We start from the raw sequence: 19,843 nt of genomic DNA on the forward strand, positions 1-19,843 counted from the left end.
TGTGCCATCCACTGTATTAAGACAAGACATACTTTAGAGTGTAAGGTCTTCAATAGAAAAATAACTGTAATGCAATTAGCGTACAATAGTGAGAAGAGAAAGTTAGGCATCCCCTCCTGGGCAAGTGCCCAGCCAATCGGGGTTGGGCCAAAGAAGGACCCAAAGGCCCAAAAGCTGTCCACAAATCTAAGTTACTTTCTGGTGGAGACCCATAGGAAAGGGGTAGAAGGGGCCAGACAAGTATAGAAGGAAAAGATCAAAATGAATATAAAGGCTGTCATTGTTAACCTCGCACAGGTCTTTCAACCATGTCTGTTTCAAGTGTCTCCTTCCATGTCCCCCAAGTCCCTAGTACAAGTCCAAAGTAGAGAAGCCAGTGTAGCTTCTTCTGTGTTTTCTAGCTTCACCTCCTTGCCCAGCTCCACCCTTCCTTAGGGTGGGGCAGGCAACCTGGAACCTCCCCTTTCCCTGGGGATTACCCTGTTACATTTAGAGCATTTTCTTTTTAAATAGAGGTCATAGTGTAAGTTCTAAGATTACATTTTGTGTAAGTTCTAAGTGCTGTGTAAATTCTAAGATTACATTTGCTGTGTAAGTTCTAAGATTACATTTTCTCACCATGCCATCCACCAAATGTTCATTCACCATCTAATGCCAACCAGTTTGCCCCTTCCACCTATTCTCTCCTCACTCCTTCCCCTCTAAGCCACCACCATTGTTGTGTCAGAGTCTAAGGGTTTTTTTTTTAATTTGTTTTCTTTATATTCCACAATTGAGTAAAATCATACTTGTATTTCTATTTCTCCTTCTGACTTGGACATCGTTTGTACATTTTGCTTCTGTTCATGGATTGCTTGCAAATGTAGTATGTTGAGACCTGATATAACATGTTAGGTCCATACTTACAACATGTTGGTGATTTTTGAGAAACTGGAAAAGAAAATTTCTTGGCTGTGTCTTGCTGCAGTGAGTGGCTGCTTTTACAAAAGTATTTCAATAACTTCTATCAGCATGAAAAAGAATGAACAATAAGTGAAGGGGAAAATTTTGTCTAGCATGAATGGCGCATGTAACTTCTAGCATACATGTAGCTTCTGTGCAGGCATTACTAGTAGTTAGGTTTCAGAATAGACCTGGTCTTTATAGCAGCCTTTTATATATTTTTTTAAAGATTTCTTTATGCATGCAAGAACTGGGGTACAGGCCAGAGGTGCAGGGGGTGAGCTGATTGACCAGAGACCAGAGCTGATTGACCAGAGACACCAGAGTGGGGAACAGAACATGGTGGTAGATCATGGGTGGAAAACTGCAGCACCTACACCTGAGGGGAGAAATCAAACACTACAAAATTGAAATATGATGGAAGAAAATTAATTATACAAAAATAAATATTATTGCATTTTTGGTACTATTGTGAAAATTTATAAATATACAAAAATACGGAACAGCATGTGAACCTAATGTGTCCGTCCCATGTGCTTTAATAGTTAACAGAATTTTGCCGATTCTGCTGCCCAACTCATCTTCCATGTGTTATGGCACATTAAGATATTCCAGACTTGGGGACTCTGGTGGCACAGTGGTTAAAGTCTCAGCGCTATCAAGCTATTGCCAGCCTCTGCGGCCTGAGTTCGATCCCCGGCCAGGATGCTGGCCCACGTGGCACAGCAGACTTCTCCTGTCTTGCCTGCTGCTCCCCTCAGCAGTGTAGTTCAGTGGATCCACCTGTTCTGCTCCCCACTCTGTCTCTGGTGAATCTTTTCACCCCGCCATACCTCTGGCCTATACCCCAATTCTTGTATGCATAAATAAATAAAATAAATCTTAAAAATAGATGTTCCTGGCTTAAATGACGGATGCATTTTCTGCTTTTGGAACATAAGACTCAGTCATTTCTCTTCCCTTTTAGAAACCTCAGTGGGGGTATGCAGTGGTTTTAGTCAACTCAACAGTTAGATGTATCAATTCCCCCAGAATTGGTCTCGTTGGATACCGACTACAAGTAAATAAGGGAGTTAGTTCCCACAACCACCTTCAGGTTCAGGAATTCACTAGAATAGCTTACAGAACTTAGGAAGATGTTATACTTAGAACTACAATTTCAGTCTATGGCCATACCACCCTGAACATTCTTGATCTTCTCTGATCTGGGAAGCTAAGTAGAGTTGGGCCCATTTAGTACTTGGAAGGGAAAAATACAATTTTATTAAAGCAGAAAGTTTAACATTAAAAGCAAACAAAGTAAGATATGCTGAGAGCAGAGCCTGGAAGGGTTCCAAATGCAGATCTGGTTGTTCTTTTCATGGAGCCACAGATAGAATTACGTACTCTTGGCCAGGACATGTGACAGTAAAGTACTGTGTTGCATACTAAGTCATACCTCATCAACAAAATGGCAGTGGTAATAATATGGATATCTTAAATGTTATGAAGAATAATGCACGTAAAACTACTTGGGCCTAATGATTGGCATGTAATGAATCACTCAGTAAGTGTTAGCAAATGACTATTTTATATGCTATATTCTCAGACATGTGAAATAAATAAGAGCATTTTGTGCCCGTGAAAGCTGTAAATATGACATTTATTTACAGACCACCAGTGCACGTAGACCCTTGGGAAATGATGACAGATACTACTAATTAGATATTTTCTAATGCTCTTCTTGCTAGACCGGTGGTAGCTGACAATAAATGACCATGTAGAGAGTAACAATTTAGAAGGTGTTTTCTGGCTAAAGCTGTGAGTTTGATGACTAAACTGTAGATGATGGGTCAATGTGTAAATGTATGGGCTGTTCTATTAGGATAGGTCAGGAGTTGCTTCTGAAAATAACACTTCATTAGCATTTCTTAGGAGCCAAATGACAGTGCTATCAAGTGTGCATATATAGAGTCAAACTTTAACCAAGGTTCTAGAGTCACCGCAATAAAACTATTCTTGAAATTGTTTGCATTGTTCATAATGTGTGCAACAGTATTTCTCAAATAAGTTTTGTGTTGAATATTTTTGCAGTATTGCTAAACATTGTGGTTTCTTAGGTTGAGTTGTTTCTTAGGGTGAACACCATAGGAAGAGATAATGTGTTTATAAAAGGCGCATAGTAGCTGCTACAGCTTGATAGTTTCCCTTGTTTACCGTAAATGTTACAGAACAGAACAGGGGACTGGCACTGAGGTCCTTTTTGCTCTTCAATAATTTCTAAAGCCTCTGATTGATAAGAGAGGAGTATTGCCCCTAGGTCATGAAAAGAACAAGAAAGATTTATGAACTGCTTCATATAGAAAAAGATTATTCAGCTGAATGCAATATATAATTCTGAATTGCATCCTAGATGGAGGAAAACACTCTAAAGAATATTATTGTGGCAGTAATTTGAAAATGCACTGTAGGTTAGATGATAATATTACATCAGTGTTAAATTTCATGATTTGGTGAATGTACTCTGGCATGAGAGAATCCTTGGTGTTAGGAAATACACATCCTTAAGTGTTTTTGGATATAGAGACATTCTATTCATACATTACTCCTAAATTAAACTAAGAGAGTGATTATTAAAGAAGATTTTATTACATTTAGTGTCTCAGAATAATGTTGTCTTACACTGCTTTACTTCACCTTCCTCTGGGACACGCTTTTTCTCATCCCATAACCCCATTTAAATAGAACCCACATAGAATCCTGATTTGATCACACAGTGGCATGAACTTAGTACTTCTACCCACTCTTTTTATTTTTTTTTCATTGCATTTGTTGACACATATTTACTTTCTTTTTGTTTCATGCTTTTTTCTCTTTTAAGACTTTATCAGAGTTTTAAGATCACATCAAGTTTGTTTACAGAATGCCCAGACTTGGCACATAAGCTCAGTAAAATGTTGGATTTGGCTGACTAAATTAATGAATACCTCTGTCACCAATATTTCTTCCATTTTTGTCACCATGCTTTCAGCTGCCTAATACTCTAGAAAACAAGGTGGCTCTTTTTAACCTGTAAGATAAAGGCTATAATTTTGGGTTTGACATTTAGTGATATTGACTCACTCCTCATTCATAAATCATATGATGGAACACAATCATATGATTCCTTGATAATCTCTCTTCTCTTCTTTTGCCCACTTCTCTCATGCACGCATGCCTTCTCTAGGGCTTTACCTTATGGCTTCACGTCTTAGCATGTCAGTATAAGTACGCTACATATTTCCCTCTGTCACTGAACGCTCCTTGGAAAGTATTGCATTTATGATACTTCTATCTACTTTTACTGGCTGCAGAGGAGGATTTTTACATCTTTAGTTCCTGGCACTTGCGTGTACAAAACCCGTGTTTGTGAGTATATTTATTGAGGATTTTCCTTTTTTTTTCTGGCATTTGAGGTTCATAGTAGTTCAGGGACTCTATTGGTCTCATTTACTATTAAAAATTTCATGCTTGACATTGTACACAATACATAGTATCAATCCATGAACACATACAGATCAAACTCTAATGGTCAAAACATTTATAAAACAATGCAATATTACCAAACATTTTAAAATATGATGTTGGAAGGATAGTGTGACCTTGTTGACCTGGTGCATAATCTGAGGAGTTATGTTATTAATCATATGCATAAGAAAAAATATGAATCTGTGACTTTAAACTAAAAAGCTGGGAAATAGTAAATAAATGATAGTGAATTCACTAAGTTGAAATGCTTTTTTGACCATCAACGTTGATATTTATGAAACACTTGTAATAATGTAGAAAGGTAATCCATATGATCAACTAATTACATATCAGAATATACTTGGTAATACTCTGGTATAACAAAGTTTTAATAAATTTTGTATTTTTTCTTTTTTTTTTTTTTTTAAAGATTTATTTATACAAGAACTGGGGCACAGGCCAGATGTGCGGGAGGGTGAGAGGATTTACCAGAGACAGAGCTGGGAACAGAACAGGCAGACTGACGAAATACACTGCTGAGGAGAGCTTTGGGTGAGACAGAGGTCTGCCGCGACATGTGGGTTTCTCTGTGGCCGGCAGGAATAGAACCTGCACTGCAGAGGCTGTGGACAGCTTCATAGTGCAGTGCTAAACTGCGTGCGCCACCAAGGAGGCCCTGTATGTTTTTTCTTGTTCACACTGTAGATCCTACAGAGGTTGACAGGGGACCTTGCTTATTGTTATTTACAGAGGGATTCAGCTCTTGAGATTCTGATTGATAAATGCCTTTTTGTTACTTTAATTTGTTGGCTTGCTAATCACTTTCCTCACTCATTAAAAAATTTGATAATAAGTAGTATATAACAAGAACATACGTTTAGTATATGTTAGTCAGGTAGTACTTTGTGTAGTTGGGTTAAAATACTGGGCTGCACTTGTAGAGTAATTACATTACCCATAAATGGTAATGGTGGGGTGAGTGTGCTATTGATGGATATACTGAGTCTGCCTTATTTTTGAAGAGATCATGCCATTGGAAAAATCCATGGATTTTCCTTTGAGAACAAGCTGAAGACATTCTGCGGTTGATGTCAAGCATGTGACTTCTTAATAGTCTCCACAAGCATGTAGGATAATCCTTTACTGATAAAGCATCATTCATTCATTTTATTTAGAAAATATTTTAGAGCTACTTCCCAGGAATGTGTTGTGCTTGTTATTCAAATAGAGGTGAGAAATATGAAAAGGAGCCTCACAATATATACAAGCATAAAATCACACATAGAGCACATAGCACAGCTTAATGACATGATTGTGTAATTAAATTGGGGGGTGGTAGTCAGAGGAAGGGGTGATAATAGTAGACAGAAAGAAGATTCTAAGTAGGAAGAAATGTCTTACTGAAGATTGAGATATTTAAATAGCTTCCCTATTCAGGGAATTTAAACAATGTGGTTTAGAGGAGTGGAAATTTGGGGAGTTGTCAGGAGGATAAGGGTGGGAAGTTGTGGCAGAGAAAAAGAAACCATGTTTGTTGTTTTATTGGAAGTTCACTGATTAAGGATGTGAGAAGTTGGAAGTTGGACTTCTGGGTTTGAATCCTCACTCATTGACATGCCATTACTTAAGTCCTTAATATTTAATTTACTTATTTGTAAAACTAGAATGATACCATTTCTTCTTTTTTTTTTAAGATCTATTTATTTATGCATACAAGAGCTGGGGTACAGGCCAGAGATGTGTGGAGTGAAAGGACCTACCAGAGACAGAGTGGGGAACAGAACAGGCAGACTGACTGAAATAGACTGCTGAAGAGAGCAGCGTGCGAGACAGGAGAGGTCTGCCTTGCCATGTGGATTGCTCCCTGGCCGGCCGGGGCTCGAACTTATGCTGCAGAGGCTCTGGATTGTTTCATAGTGAGGCGCTTAACCCCTTGCGCCACCAGGGAGGCCCTGATAGCATCTATTCTTAAGTGGAGGACTATTACATTAGTCAGGATATACTTGGATTCTTTTTTTTTTTTTTATGATTTATTTATTTATGCATACAAGAGCTGGGGTACAAGCTAGAGATGCAGGGGGGTGAGAGGACTCACCATAGACAGAATGGGGAACAGGCAGACTGACTGAAATACACTGCTGAGGGGAGCAGCGGGAGTGTCAGGAGAGATCTGCAGCACAATATGGGCTTCTCCCTAGCCAGCCTGGGATCGAACTTATGCTACAGAGGCTGTGGATTGCTTCATAGTGCGGTGCTTAACCCCTTGCGCCACCAGGGAGGCCCTACTTGGATTCTTAAAGGATTCATGTGAGGATCAAATGAACAGTTTCATTTAATGCAGCATTTTGAATAATTGCCTAGAATATAACAAATAGTCATAAATGGTGGCTGCTGCCATAAAAATCATCATAATCATAAATACCTTTAAGTGTCAGAAAAACTTGGCAGCCTCTCATTTAGAATGGTCTGTTTGAAGGTAGTGAGGATAGTGGACTAGGGATAGAGGAGATCTGTAGCAAGTTGAGAGGCATTTGTAAAACACAGAGACTATGGGGGCCTGATTTAAGGCAGTGGCAATAGGAAGAGATAGTTAATAAGCATTTATGTTTGAATTGACCACATATAAATGATTACTGATGTTTATGAATCTGGATAAAGATGAGATTTTTAGGATAGCACTTAAGAGGTTGGGTTAAAGGAGGTTTTGTCAGCGAAGAGGACAAAAGCAAAAAGTAAATAAGGGTGCAGAGAAAATAAGTTCAGTTTTAGAAAAGTAACAGTGATTGCACATAGGAAATCAGATTGCACTTAAGTTTGAAAGGGATTGAATATAGAGAGATTTGGGCTGGGTTTGGGTATCAGCAGTCACTTGTGGTGGTAGCTGCGTGAGTAGGTAAATTCTACAAGGGTGAACAGGTAAGGTCCCGACAGTGGAGAACTGGCAGAGGAGGAGTCTAAGAAATGCTTAATTAGCTAAGTGCCATGCTAACACATAAACATATTTTCTCACTTAATCCTCACAATATCTCTGTGATGTGAGGTACCATATTGTTTGTTGCCGAGTAAGAAATTACCACAATCTTGCTGTTTAAAACAACATAAATTCATAATTTCACAGTTTCTTGGCACGACTTGGCTATGTCCTCTGCTTCAGGATCTCAAGACTGCCCTGATGATGTCTGCCAGGGTTGGAGTTCTGGCTTGACTGAAGAATGATTTGCTTCCAAGCTTACTTGTGGTTGTCAAGTTGGTTTCTTGCAGGTTGTTGGACCGAGGCCCTCAGTTTCTTGCTGGCTGTTGACCAGAGGCCAACTTTAACTTTTTGCCATGTGGGCCTCTCCATATGGTAGCCTACTTCAGCAAAACTGACGAGGGAGGAAGTCATCTGGCAAGATGGTAGTTAAAATCTTGAGTAGCTATCATGGAAGTCACATTCCATCACCTTTCTCATATTTCATTACTTAACAGACTCTGCCCACACCTGGGGCAAATCACGATCTGCTACAGATAATTTTTTCATTCCCGTTTTGCAAAAAAAGAAACAAATAGTAAAGTATCATACATAAGTAATGGGGCCAGCATTAAATCCAGGCAGTCTGTCTCCACTGCCTGAGAGCTCTCTTTTTTTTCTTTTTAACCATTTTAAGAACTGAGAAATAGCTGTTGGGTTTGCTGCTACTTCTTTGAAGACTTGTATTTGATGTCTTTAAACAGAATGGTGTGGGTCAGAGTCATAGCTGGTGATTTCAGTGAAATAAGACATAGGACAAGAGACTGAATAGGGGTTAGTCTTTCAAAGATAATTGTAAAAGGAACAGACTAATAACCATATGTTGTTACATACTGAATTTTTTAATATAATAATCCATATTTTTTTTTCCAGTTCATTGAGTTTTACCAGTAATGCCATTCAGTTGCCAATATCAAGCGAAACAAACATAATCCAGTTTTAATCTGCTTTTTAAGAAAAGTGATAGTCCTTTTCAATAGTGCCTGACGGTAAGTCACAGTTCCATCTTTTAACAAGATTTTTTTATTTTTATCTAATGCATTTTAAATGATTTTGGGAACAGTAATTTAAAAATAATTTTTTTTGTCTCTTCCTTTACTAATTTTACAATGACGTTCAGGAGGAAAGAATAAAAAGATAGCTACTTTTTTGCAATTTATTGTTCCCTTTTCACTGTTTTCATTAATCTTTGGGATTTTTACCTCCATTTGTAAAAATTAAATTGCTAAGTTTTGAAATCTATACCTTTATTTTGTGGGTGAGGAAGTTTTAGTAATGTTTCCATTTGGACAGCTAGTTAATGGCAGGTTATTTTAAATATTCTGCATAATAAACCTGTGTGCTTTCTGCTATTGAATTAGGTTATATAACTATTAGGGGCAGTCTCTTATTTGGGGCATTTCTATGACAGTAGGCAAGGAGAACTCAGATTAAGAGGCAACTGACAAGAGGGAGAAGTGGAGATGGAATTTTTGAAGTTAGGAAAATCTTTGACCAAATTTTGTATTTTTGGTTTTACTTAATGTAGAATGGTTCATGAGAACAGTGTGAAATGTGCAAATAACTTTTATTCTCACCCCTGACTTCTTTCTGCCTTAGAAAAAATTATTTTTCATGCTAAAACAGTTAAGTTTTTCACAAGACTCACTGCTATTTATTTTTAAGTAGTACTCTAATAAATTTTTTAGTTATCTTAAACATCAAAGCCTATTTTGATGTTTTTGCTATTTATGTAGTTCAATTATGCTGTATATCTCATGTGAAGGTATTTGTAGTTGTGTTTGTAAAAATAACTACTTTTCTTGTCTATTTTTTTAGTAACCATATCAGATTGTGAGGTATAAACTCACAGAATCCAGAGAAATCATCATGAAGCTATATGTATTTCTGGTTAACACTGGAACTACCCTGACATTTGATACTGAACTTACAGTGCAAACGTGAGCTGTATTTCATTTATTCTCATCAGTTTTGCATTTTGTGCATGAAAAATTTAGTGAATTTGATTTTGAGAAAACTTTCTTTGTTAACAAGAGTAGCAATATGGAAAATCTTACTAATAAATCTTTTATCACAAAGTAATACATTTACAGTTGTCATCTTGCTGTAAAATGCTACAGTTAAATTCATTAAGTTTGTGCTTTGTTCTGTTTTTTTTGTGAATGTAATATCTACAACAAACAGATTTACCTACAAACAAACTGACTTCAAACTTAATCTATTACCTAGAAATAAATTTTCATAGCTGGTTGGTATCTGTTTCACATGACATTGAGAACAGAATTATTGCTGGTGAAATAAAAACAGTATCTATCAGTCCTATGTTTTTTAGTCATTTGTTTTTATTTCCTCATAGGATTAAGTCAGTAGTGTTTATTATTAATGAGAAAGTTAAAACCAGTTGAATGTTTTTAGTCATAATAGTGGGATTTCTTATAATGTGTTAGCTTTGTAGTAGTTTGACTAAGGAATGCTCTCTTACATTGTGGAAAATAGAGATTTTTTTTTGAATGGGTGGGGATGTTTGGAGCCCAAACAGAAAGAAAATAGAAGTATTTCCAGTCTGCATATAGTTTTATTAATAGTGATACAGAACAAATAAATCTGATACTGAGCATGTTATAAATTGTGGAATTAATATGCTTAATTTTAAAAATGAAATTATGAAACGCTCTTCCTTTTTTGAAAAAAATACTATTTTTTGTATGATTTGTGCCTCTTAAGGTAATGATTTCTTTGAAAGATAAGAAGGGAAGCAATTTTCGTATGTTTTTAGAATTAATAGTTTTGTAATGTGACGTGGAGACTTCAACACACATCCTGTGTTTTGAGGATTTTAACAGACCTGATGCTAATTTGAGCACATTCTTTTGCTATGTTATATAAGGAGCACAAAAATAAATGTGTCTACTGCCTGTATTTCATAGACTTCACTTTTAGATGTGGCACAAGGGTGATTTATTTCACCTGTGAGCTAGTTGTTTATGAAATCCAATTCCAGAAGCAAGCTTACATACTTTACTACTGATTTTGGGGAAGATTTTATAGTGAAATTTATTAGTTTTTCAGATATTATTGCGTAGAACTTTTTTTTTTAATTTTAATTTTTTTTATTTTTTACATCATTGTTCATTTTTAAACAATATTTGCTTCCCCCATCCCTTCAGGTTTAGTCCCCATAGGATTTCCTTCTGTGGTGATAGTACTGTTTTAATAATAAATTTGTTGCTGAGCAAATGCAAATAACTGATTTTTTTGTTACCCCACCCTCCTTTTTTTTTTTTTTTAAAGTGTGGCAGACCTTAAGCATGCCATTCATAGCAAATATAAAATTGCTATTCAGCACCAAGTGCTGGTGGTCAATGGAGGAGAATGCATGGCTGCAGATCGTAGAGTATGCACCTACAGTGCTGGGACGGTAGGTATCCAAGAGTCCTTTCATACATACATGCTCTATATTCATATCAGAGGGTTTGAAACTGCATTCAAAAGTAATGTTTATTTGCTTCATATAATGCCTTCAAGGGCATCGTGCTGTCACATGTTACTCCATGTTTATTTGGTTTTGCATTTTTATTTCTGTAGGACACAAATCCAATTTTTCTTTTTAACAAAGAAATGATCTTATGTGATCGTCCGCCTGCTATTCCTAAAACTACCTTTTCAACAGAAAATGACATGGAAATAAAAGTTGAAGAGTCTCTTATGATGCCTGCAGTTTTTCATACTGTTGCCTCAAGGACACAACTTGCAGTGGTAAGATATAAACAGTTACACATTTTGAGATCATAATATTTACTTTAATACAATTTAAAATTAAAAATTGGTGTAGTTAGGAAAGGGTATTTTATTCATGTACTTGATCATTTTCATGAACTTCTGTTAGGCATTTGTCAGTAAATGATCTTAATGAATTTATTACTACTAAAAGCCAGCACGTCAAATCTAAATAGCATGCAGTCTGAATTACAAAGGATGCTTGCAAACAACATTATGGATAACAAAACTTTACTGAAAAAAATTTTGTGGTTAATAGTTCTGATTTTTAAATTTGAAGCCATCATGTTGTTATTCATTCTACATTTGTAATCAGTTACAAGATCTTAGAATGGGAAAACTGATTTAAACACATTTCCTTCAATGTCTTTCCTAGGATGATATGTAGGATGATATTTATTAAAGTAATTTTGAATATTTCTTTATCAATAAAGTGCCTATGTTTCAGTAGACATAGTCAAAGGGAATGTAACTTAAAATTTTGATTTGTGCTCCATATTCATATTTAAGGACCTAGAGGAAAACCAGGTTTCTTTGTAATGCATGCTTTTATATTGCTACTTATAATCCTCATTGATTATTTCCCAATTATTTGCCTCTCCTTTTTGACCTTCTGGTAGTTTACTATAACTGTTTGTTTTTTTAAAAGATTGATTTATTTATGCATACAAGAACTGACTTATTTATGCATACAGAGGTGTGGGGGGTGAGAGGATTCACTAGAGACAGAGTAGGGAACAGAACAGGCAGATGGACTGAAATACACTGCTGAGGGGAGCAGCGGGCAAGTCAGGAGAGGTCTGCTGGGCTATGTGGGTGTCTCCCTGGCTGGGGATTGAACACCGTGCTGCAGTGGCTGCAGATAACTTCATAGGTTGTGTCTTAACCCCTTGCGCCACCAGGGAGGCCCTGTAATAACTGTTTTAAGCTATCAGCACTAAACCACATTCTTTCAGACATGAAAAAATACTATCTTTAGAATGAGCCAAATAAAAGTATTTTGTAAAAATTAGCAAATTAGCAAAAATTATAAATTATTGAGTGTTTACTTTTGCTCCCCCCCTTTTAAGTAAAACTCTTAGCTGCTTGTTTTAATGTATTATATACATTTATGAAACATGGGATACAACATAAAAAGAGAATAGAGAGAATTGCCTCATCTTTCTAGGATGTATTTAATAGGCACTAAGAGCCATGAAATGTTTTTGAGAACACAAAATTATTTTTCAATAACTTAATAATCAGAGTCCATTAGATTGTTTTCTGATTATTAGCAAAGAATATGGATGTGTAAAATTAATAAAATTTTGATCTATATAAATGCATGCTATTTAGAAACTAATAAACTTTTGATTTGGTTGAAAAGTGTAGAATACAACATGTGGATAGAAAAATGTAATATTAAATACAAAAATTATAGTATAACCAAATACCATAATTTTAAGTGAGTAGAAAACATGAAAATACACAAAAAAAATTATGAAACTAAATACATGAAATGAGAAAAGGGATTAATCTAGAAATAAACTTGGCAATATCTAGTGATACACGGTGGCAAGGTAAGGGATTCTAAAGATTTATCCAGGCAAGGGTAGGGTGATAACAGAAATAGGAGAGATAGATGGGGAGGGAGTGAGGGAGACGAAAAGTAGCAGAGAAGAGCTAAGAATAAATGATACTTGATTGATCAGCAAAACTAGAAAGGAAGTAATAAGAATAAGAAATTAAAGTGAACACTAAACAAAATAACAAGGCTAGTACACTCCAATATTTCAGTTGTCAATTTAACAGCTCTTTATTAAATGATAACTTTTATAATATGGTTCAAAAAACAACTATCATTGCAAGTAATATAGTTAAAATGTTGCTTAACTATGAGAAGAAAGGTATGCCCAGAAGTAGTAGATAAAAATAGAAGTAAAAATGGCAGTATTAATATTTGACAAAGTGGATGTTAACGCATTAAACATAAAGGACTTAATAAAGGTTTTAATTTGTGAAACATGATAATCAAATCTGTATTTTCCTGTCAACACAGTCTTAAGTAATTAAAATAATATTTCCAAGATAATTTAATAAAGCATAATGTATACCATTGTTCATAGCACATTACTCATTATTGCCAACTGGTGGAAGCAACCCAAATGTCCATCACCATGATGAATTGTATTTAAAAAAAATGTGGTATATATACCCACCGTGGAATATTCTGGTTAAAACAGGAAGAAATGGGCCTCCCCAGTGGCTCAGGGGGTTGAGTGTAGCACTGTGAAGCTGTCCACAGTCTGCAGCCCGGGTACGATTCCTGGCCAGCCGGGGAGATTCCCACATGGCTTGGCCCACCTCTCCTGTCTCGCCCGCTGCTCCCCTCAGCAGTATATTTCGGTCCTTCTGCCTGTTCTGCTCCCTGCTCTGTCTCTGGTGAATCCTCTCACCCTCCACGCCTCTGGCCTGTACTCCAGCTCTTGTATAAAAATAAATAAATCTTAAAAAAGAAAAAAAAAAAAAAACAGGAAGAAATTTTGATACAATTTACAACAGGGTGAACCTTGAGAACAGTATGCTAAGTGAAATTAGCCAAACACAAAAGTACAAATACTGTATGACCCCAATTATATGAGGTACAGAGAGTAGTCAGATTTATGTAGACAAAATAGAATAGTGGTTACCAGAGGTTGGGAGGTGAGCGGAATGTTCATTTAGTAGTTTAATAATACAGAGTTTTGGTTTGGGCTAATGAAAAAGTTCTTCAGATGAGTAGTGGTTATGGTTGCAAAGCACTGTGAATGACTTAATGTTACTGAACTGTAACTCAAATAAGTTAAGATGGTAAATTTTATGTATATTTTACCACAATAATTTTAAAAAGCTCTTTGTACTACATTTAATACTCTGTACCCTGAAAACAGAATTTATTTCTTTTTCTTACATATAACTCCAAAAAGTAAAACATGCTTAAAGACAGTATATTATAGGAAAGTTCAGTATTTGGAAATGTATTAACATAATTAATTTTCTTATTAATAATACCTTACAGAAAAAACTATGCCAGATCATATTAATATGTTCAGAAATGGCATTCGATAAAATTTAGCAGCTGTTGTAATAAAATAACCCTGGAAAGACAGAAAAGAAACATGATACAATCTACCAAATATAAAATGATAATCAGCTTCAAATCAGTGAAATACTAGAGCCATTTTTGCAAAAATGAGAAATCACGTACTCTGTATTTTGTTTTTAAAGATTTATTTATGTATACATGAACTGGGGTACAGGCCAGAGGTGTGGGATTGAGAGAACTCATCAGAGACTGAGTGGGGAGCGGAACAGGCAGATTGACTGAAATACATTGCTGAGGGGAGCAGCAGGCGAGTCAGGAGAGATCTGCTGCACCATGTGGGTAGCTCCCTGGCTGGGATTCGAACTCGTGCTGCAAATGCTGCGGACAGCTTCATAGGTTGTGTCTTAACCCCTTGCGCTAGCAGGGAGGCCCAATACTCTGTATTCTTTTGAAACTTACAGGAATTGCGCTGAAATAAGAAAATGAACTAAATGATTATTTAGATACCTGATGAAGTAATTTTTCCCTGCTTTTGGAAACCACACAATTCAGAGTAAAACCATGTTTCTTAAGTCTACCCAATACGAGCCAAATCCTCTATTAAGCTCCTCTTAACTGCCTCCAAATAAGTCCTGCCACATTTCACTTTGGTATGCTGTCACCTTGTTGCCTCTTTCCAATAAACCAACTTTGTGTAATAAAAGAGAGCATTGATAAAGCATCCAATGTAGACGATGTTATGATTGTTTTAGAAGAAAATCTAATAAAGTGAGTAGATAAGTGATAAATATATAAACATTTTTCAGAATTCTTTCCTAGTCTTGCTTTGGAATGAAAATGGGAAACATTGCAATCTCAGCAACAAAAATATCAATAAAATTCTATCCAACAACATAAATTATAGACAAGCAAAAAAACATTTTTAGTATCACATTCTAAATATATTTATTTGTGAACTAATGAATTACAGTTGAAATTGCCATGATGATCATTTTTGTATTTGTGGTGAAGGCATGCTTTGCGTCTTTTCATTTAGTTTGTTGTAGATAAAATACACTTCATGTGGAAGAATCCGCTTCTAGGAGTGTTGAGGAAAGTTATGAGGAATAAGAATAGAAGGTGGAGGGGAGAATTTTCTCAGACTTTAAAACACACTCAAAAGCTGCTATAACCAAAACACTGACATAGGTCAGACAATCCATTATAGAAGAAATTAGATATACTGTAATTTAATGGTCAAGAGTGTGGTCTATAGAGTTAAAATAGATTGTCTGAGTTTAAATCTGGTTTCCCTGTTTACTTGTGGCATGATATGGGCTCAGTTATCTTCATTAGTAAAATTATAGATTCTTGTTTATTAAGAGTATACATATTGGAAACTGCACAAATAATAATTGTGCATTCATTTTTAATGAATTTTTTAAAATTGGACATAAGTATAATAATGTGATAATATCTCTATTGCATGCTTTCTTCCAAAACTAACTCCTCTAATCCCCTTGCTTTAAAGTTCACCAGTGCTGTAACTTCCAAACCACAGATTGCTCTGCCTCTTTTAATTTCACGTATTTAAAATGAAATCAATTTCTCTTTGCCCACTTTTATTCAAAATTAGGTTCTTGAGTTTTATTCATGCAGTTCATGTAATAATGATTTATATTCATTTCTACATAGTATTCCATTATACAGATACAGTCGCATGTCAATTAATGACACCTGAGATAAGTTTTGAGCAGTGCATCTCTAGGCAATTTCATCATTATATAAACATCAGAAGGTAATTATGTAAATCTAGATGGTGTGGCCTGATGCACACATATACTCTATGGTATGAGCTATTGGGATTGCTATATATGTCCTCTGTTGTTGACCAAAACATCATTAATTGACACATTACTATGTGTTATATTTTATTGAATTGTTGATAAAGAGACAAGATTGTTTCAATATTTAGACTATTGTAAATTGATGTGAATATCCTCATACATATTTTGGTGCGCCTTTTTCATTTCTCCCACCATGTCTCTTTTGAATGTTACATACTGCCAAAGTTGTTGGAAATGGTTGTATCCATTTATTCTCCACTAGCAATGTGTGATTGTTCAAAAATTCGCTGATACTTGATTTTCTTGGTTGCTTGTAATTTTAGTGATTCTAATGGGTGTGTGATAGTGGGTTATTGTGATTCTTTGATAACAAGAATGAGAAGATTTTCATACATTTCTGAGACTCTGTATATCCTTTTTATAAAGTTATTCTAGTTATTTTTTATTGGGATACTAATCCTTTAATTGATTTATAGGTACCTTTTTTATAATCTTCAGCTTCATATATTGAAAATATCTTCTGCCCTTCTGTAGCTTGCCTTTTCTTTCAACTAATAGTGTTGTGATGAAAAGATATTCCTAGTTTAATATCCAGTTTTTCAGTAATCTTGCTTTTGGGGTCCTACTTAAGAAATGTTCACTTTTTTCCAAAAGACATGAAGGAAACCAGCCAAAGTGGAGGCCCTAGCGAATAGTATGCTGTTTTCTAGGTTTTCTCCCCTCCTCCTCCTTAAATCGCTTGCACTTCACTCTATAGGCAAGCTGTAGTTGCTATTTTTATATAATAGTACAAGGATAGAAAATTCACTTTATGTAGTCAGCATCCTTCCTTTTAAATTTAATGCTGTATACTCATCTTTCTCTATTCTTGTGTATAAAGATATTTTGTTAATGTTACATTTTCCATTTTATTTTTCCAATTTCTTGGTAGATATTGAGGTTGTTCCCTTTCATTTTAGAGTATTGAAATAGAGGATTTTAGTATTCTTTATTTAAATTTTTCAAGATAAGTCCCTGTAAGAGGAATCACTGTGTTAAATAATAGATACCATTTTACTTTTGATAGTTATGGCTGACTTGTCTTCTGTGTATGCTCTACTGATGTATATTCCTAGCAGCAAAGAGCTAGGCGTTTTCTCTTCCTCCTCATGTCCCAAACAATAAGCAGAACAGAGATATACCAAAGCATTCCATAACAATATTTTAAATGTTTTAGAATGCATTCATACATACATGTGCACACAAAGATTCCTTTATTTTACTGTTTTTTCTCTTTTCAATACAGGAAATGTACGAAGTTGCCAAGAAACTTTGCTCTTTCTGTGAAGGTCTCGTCCATGATGAACATCTTCAACACCAAGGCTGGGCTGCAATCATGGCCAATCTGGAAGACTGTTCAAATTCATATCAAAAACTACTTTTCAAGTTCGAAAGTATTTATTCAAATTATCTGCAATCCATAGAAGACATCAAGTTAAAACTTACTCAGTATGTTTTCCATCAAATAGATAAAATGTTTGTTTAAAATAACATTGTAATTTATAAATAATGTTAAGTAACTGTACTTGGTTTCAAAAGGCTGTATGTTCATTATAATTGGGGTTCATTTTGGTATCTTTCTAGGGGTGTTTTATAGACTTTAAATTTAAAAATTTAAAATCAGTGACATTTTATAGCTCTCCAATATTTCTTTTTCTTGTGTTTCATCTAAAAAGATAAAAATACTTCTGCTATCTCTCATGAACCCAAGCAGCCTTGCAATACACTCTTTACAGTAAAGGTAACTGTAAAAATAACACATCTAATGTAAATGCAAACTTTCCCAAGCATTAGACTAGCAAAGAATTTTTCCCTTTTAAATAATGCCAGGTGATAACATGTATGAAAGCCTTGTGTTCTACCTGTCATTGATTTTCTTGCTCTTTACATACAAGCACATCTGATACCTTTTTTTAAATAAAAGAAGCGTTACAATAAATGTAAACATATACAATTCAGCATGAATATAGCCCTAGTGTGTCTGTGTACACATTTTTTTGGTTTGAGTTTGCATTTTTTTAAATACCTTGAATAGAAGGGAAATAGCATGTTCTTTTTCTCTTTTAAATTCAAGTGAACCTTACTTAAAGTTTTTCTATTTTGTGGCATGAATATTTATAAAAGATTTTTGTCTTAAGTTGACAATGTGACGAATCTTGGGAAGAAAGGCACTGATTAAGACTTGAAAGAGTTTGTTAAAGTTTTTATAATAACCTTTCACTAAACTATTTTTTGCAAAGTTCTGTTATGTTCATTCATAGGAGCCTGAATCATTTTACATGCCTCAACATTTCATCTTTTCTTCTTCATGCTTTATGACTACATACATCTACCTGTTTCTTTATTTTCAGGGTGTAATGAATGCAAGAGTAGCCTTAATTTTTATTGGGATTGTTAATTTTGTCCTCTCTTTTTACTGTATGAAAAGTATACTGACTTAAGTGCAAAGTTATAATTTAAGGGATTGCCATGGTAAATCCTTTTTATAAAGGTTTTTTTTTTTTTTTTTTACTTAAGGCTTGATAAAAGCTAAGTCTTAGGTTGTTTAATATAAAATGGTTCCCTTTACTTTACAGTGGTATTTTAATGTATTAATACTTACATCTCTATTCACAAAGTAGATTTCTTTTAAGAACACCTCGTAGACTAATTTATATATGTTTAATAGAGGTGGTAAGATTTGTGTGTCTGATAATAAAATGTTTCTTTCAAAATGCTGTTCTGTGATAAAGCAATCTGGTTATTTTACTGACAGATCTTTTGTATTTTAAGTTTAGGAACAGCAGTTTCAGTAATGGCGAAGATTCCGCTGTTGGAGTGCCTAACCAGACATAGTTACAGGGAGTGTTTGGGAAGACTTGATTCTTTACCTGAACATGAAGACTCAGAAAAGGCTGAAATGAAAACCTCCACTGAACTGGTGCTCTCTCCTGATATACCTAGAACAACTAGCAAATCCTTGTTAACCTCATTTCACAAGTCAGTGGAACATGTAGCCCCAGATACCACAGATACTGAGAGTGGAAAAGAAATTAGGGAGCCTTGTCCAAGTACTGTCCATCGGGATGAAACTACAGTAGATGCTAAAGATGGTGATCTGCCCTTTTTTAATGTTTCTTTGTTAGACTGGATAAATGTGCAAGATAGACCTAATGACGTGGAATCATTGGTCAGAAAGTGTTTTGATTCTATGAGCAGGGTAAGTAATATTAATTTATAAAATTATTGAAGTAACATTGGTTTATAACATGGGTATCAGGTGTTCATCATTGCATATCACTCTCTTGTCTATGTACACTATGCTTACCATTAAAAGAAATTTCCTTCTTCACCATACAGATGACCCCTTTTATCTAAATTCCTTGTATCATTTTAAGTACTTCCAAAAATTATTTATACCAAATGGATTTTATAGTCAAGAGTTAATGAGTATTATGTTATAGTGGAAATAATGAACCTTAAAGTGAGATTTCATAACCAATTATATGACCTTGGACAAATGAAATCATTTTTAATTTTTTTTTATTTTTGCACAAAACTAGAGTATAGGCCAAAGGTGCAGGGGTGAGGATTCACCAGAGACAGGTGGGGAACAGAACAAGCAGATCCATTGAAATACACTGCTAAGGGGACCCATTCCAAAATACTGTGAAACACTGCTGAGGGGAGCAGTGGGCTAGACAGGGGTGGTGTGCTGTG

General features: G+C 35.1%; 1 protein-coding gene across 3 annotated transcripts in view; it reads left to right on the forward strand.

Moving 5' to 3' along the window:
- RB1CC1 (RB1 inducible coiled-coil 1) overlaps positions 1-19,843 on the forward strand; it is a 76,487-nt gene that overhangs the window by 13,753 nt on the left and 42,891 nt on the right. For all 3 annotated transcript variants that reach the window (XM_037506711.2, XM_037506696.2, XM_037506689.2), the window contains exons 2-7: positions 8,312-8,427; positions 9,257-9,378; positions 10,730-10,856; positions 11,024-11,194; positions 17,391-17,593; positions 18,917-19,343. In XM_037506711.2, coding sequence (XP_037362608.1) covers positions 9,308-9,378; positions 10,730-10,856; positions 11,024-11,194; positions 17,391-17,593; positions 18,917-19,343 — 999 coding nt within the window. In that variant the 5' untranslated portion in view covers positions 8,312-8,427; positions 9,257-9,307. The remainder of the gene's footprint in view (positions 1-8,311; positions 8,428-9,256; positions 9,379-10,729; positions 10,857-11,023; positions 11,195-17,390; positions 17,594-18,916; positions 19,344-19,843) is intronic.

Source organism: Talpa occidentalis, unplaced genomic scaffold, assembly GCF_014898055.3.
Source record: "Talpa occidentalis isolate TD23 unplaced genomic scaffold, MPIMG_talOcc4v2.1, whole genome shotgun sequence".
Lineage (NCBI taxonomy): Eukaryota > Metazoa > Chordata > Mammalia > Eulipotyphla > Talpidae > Talpa > Talpa occidentalis.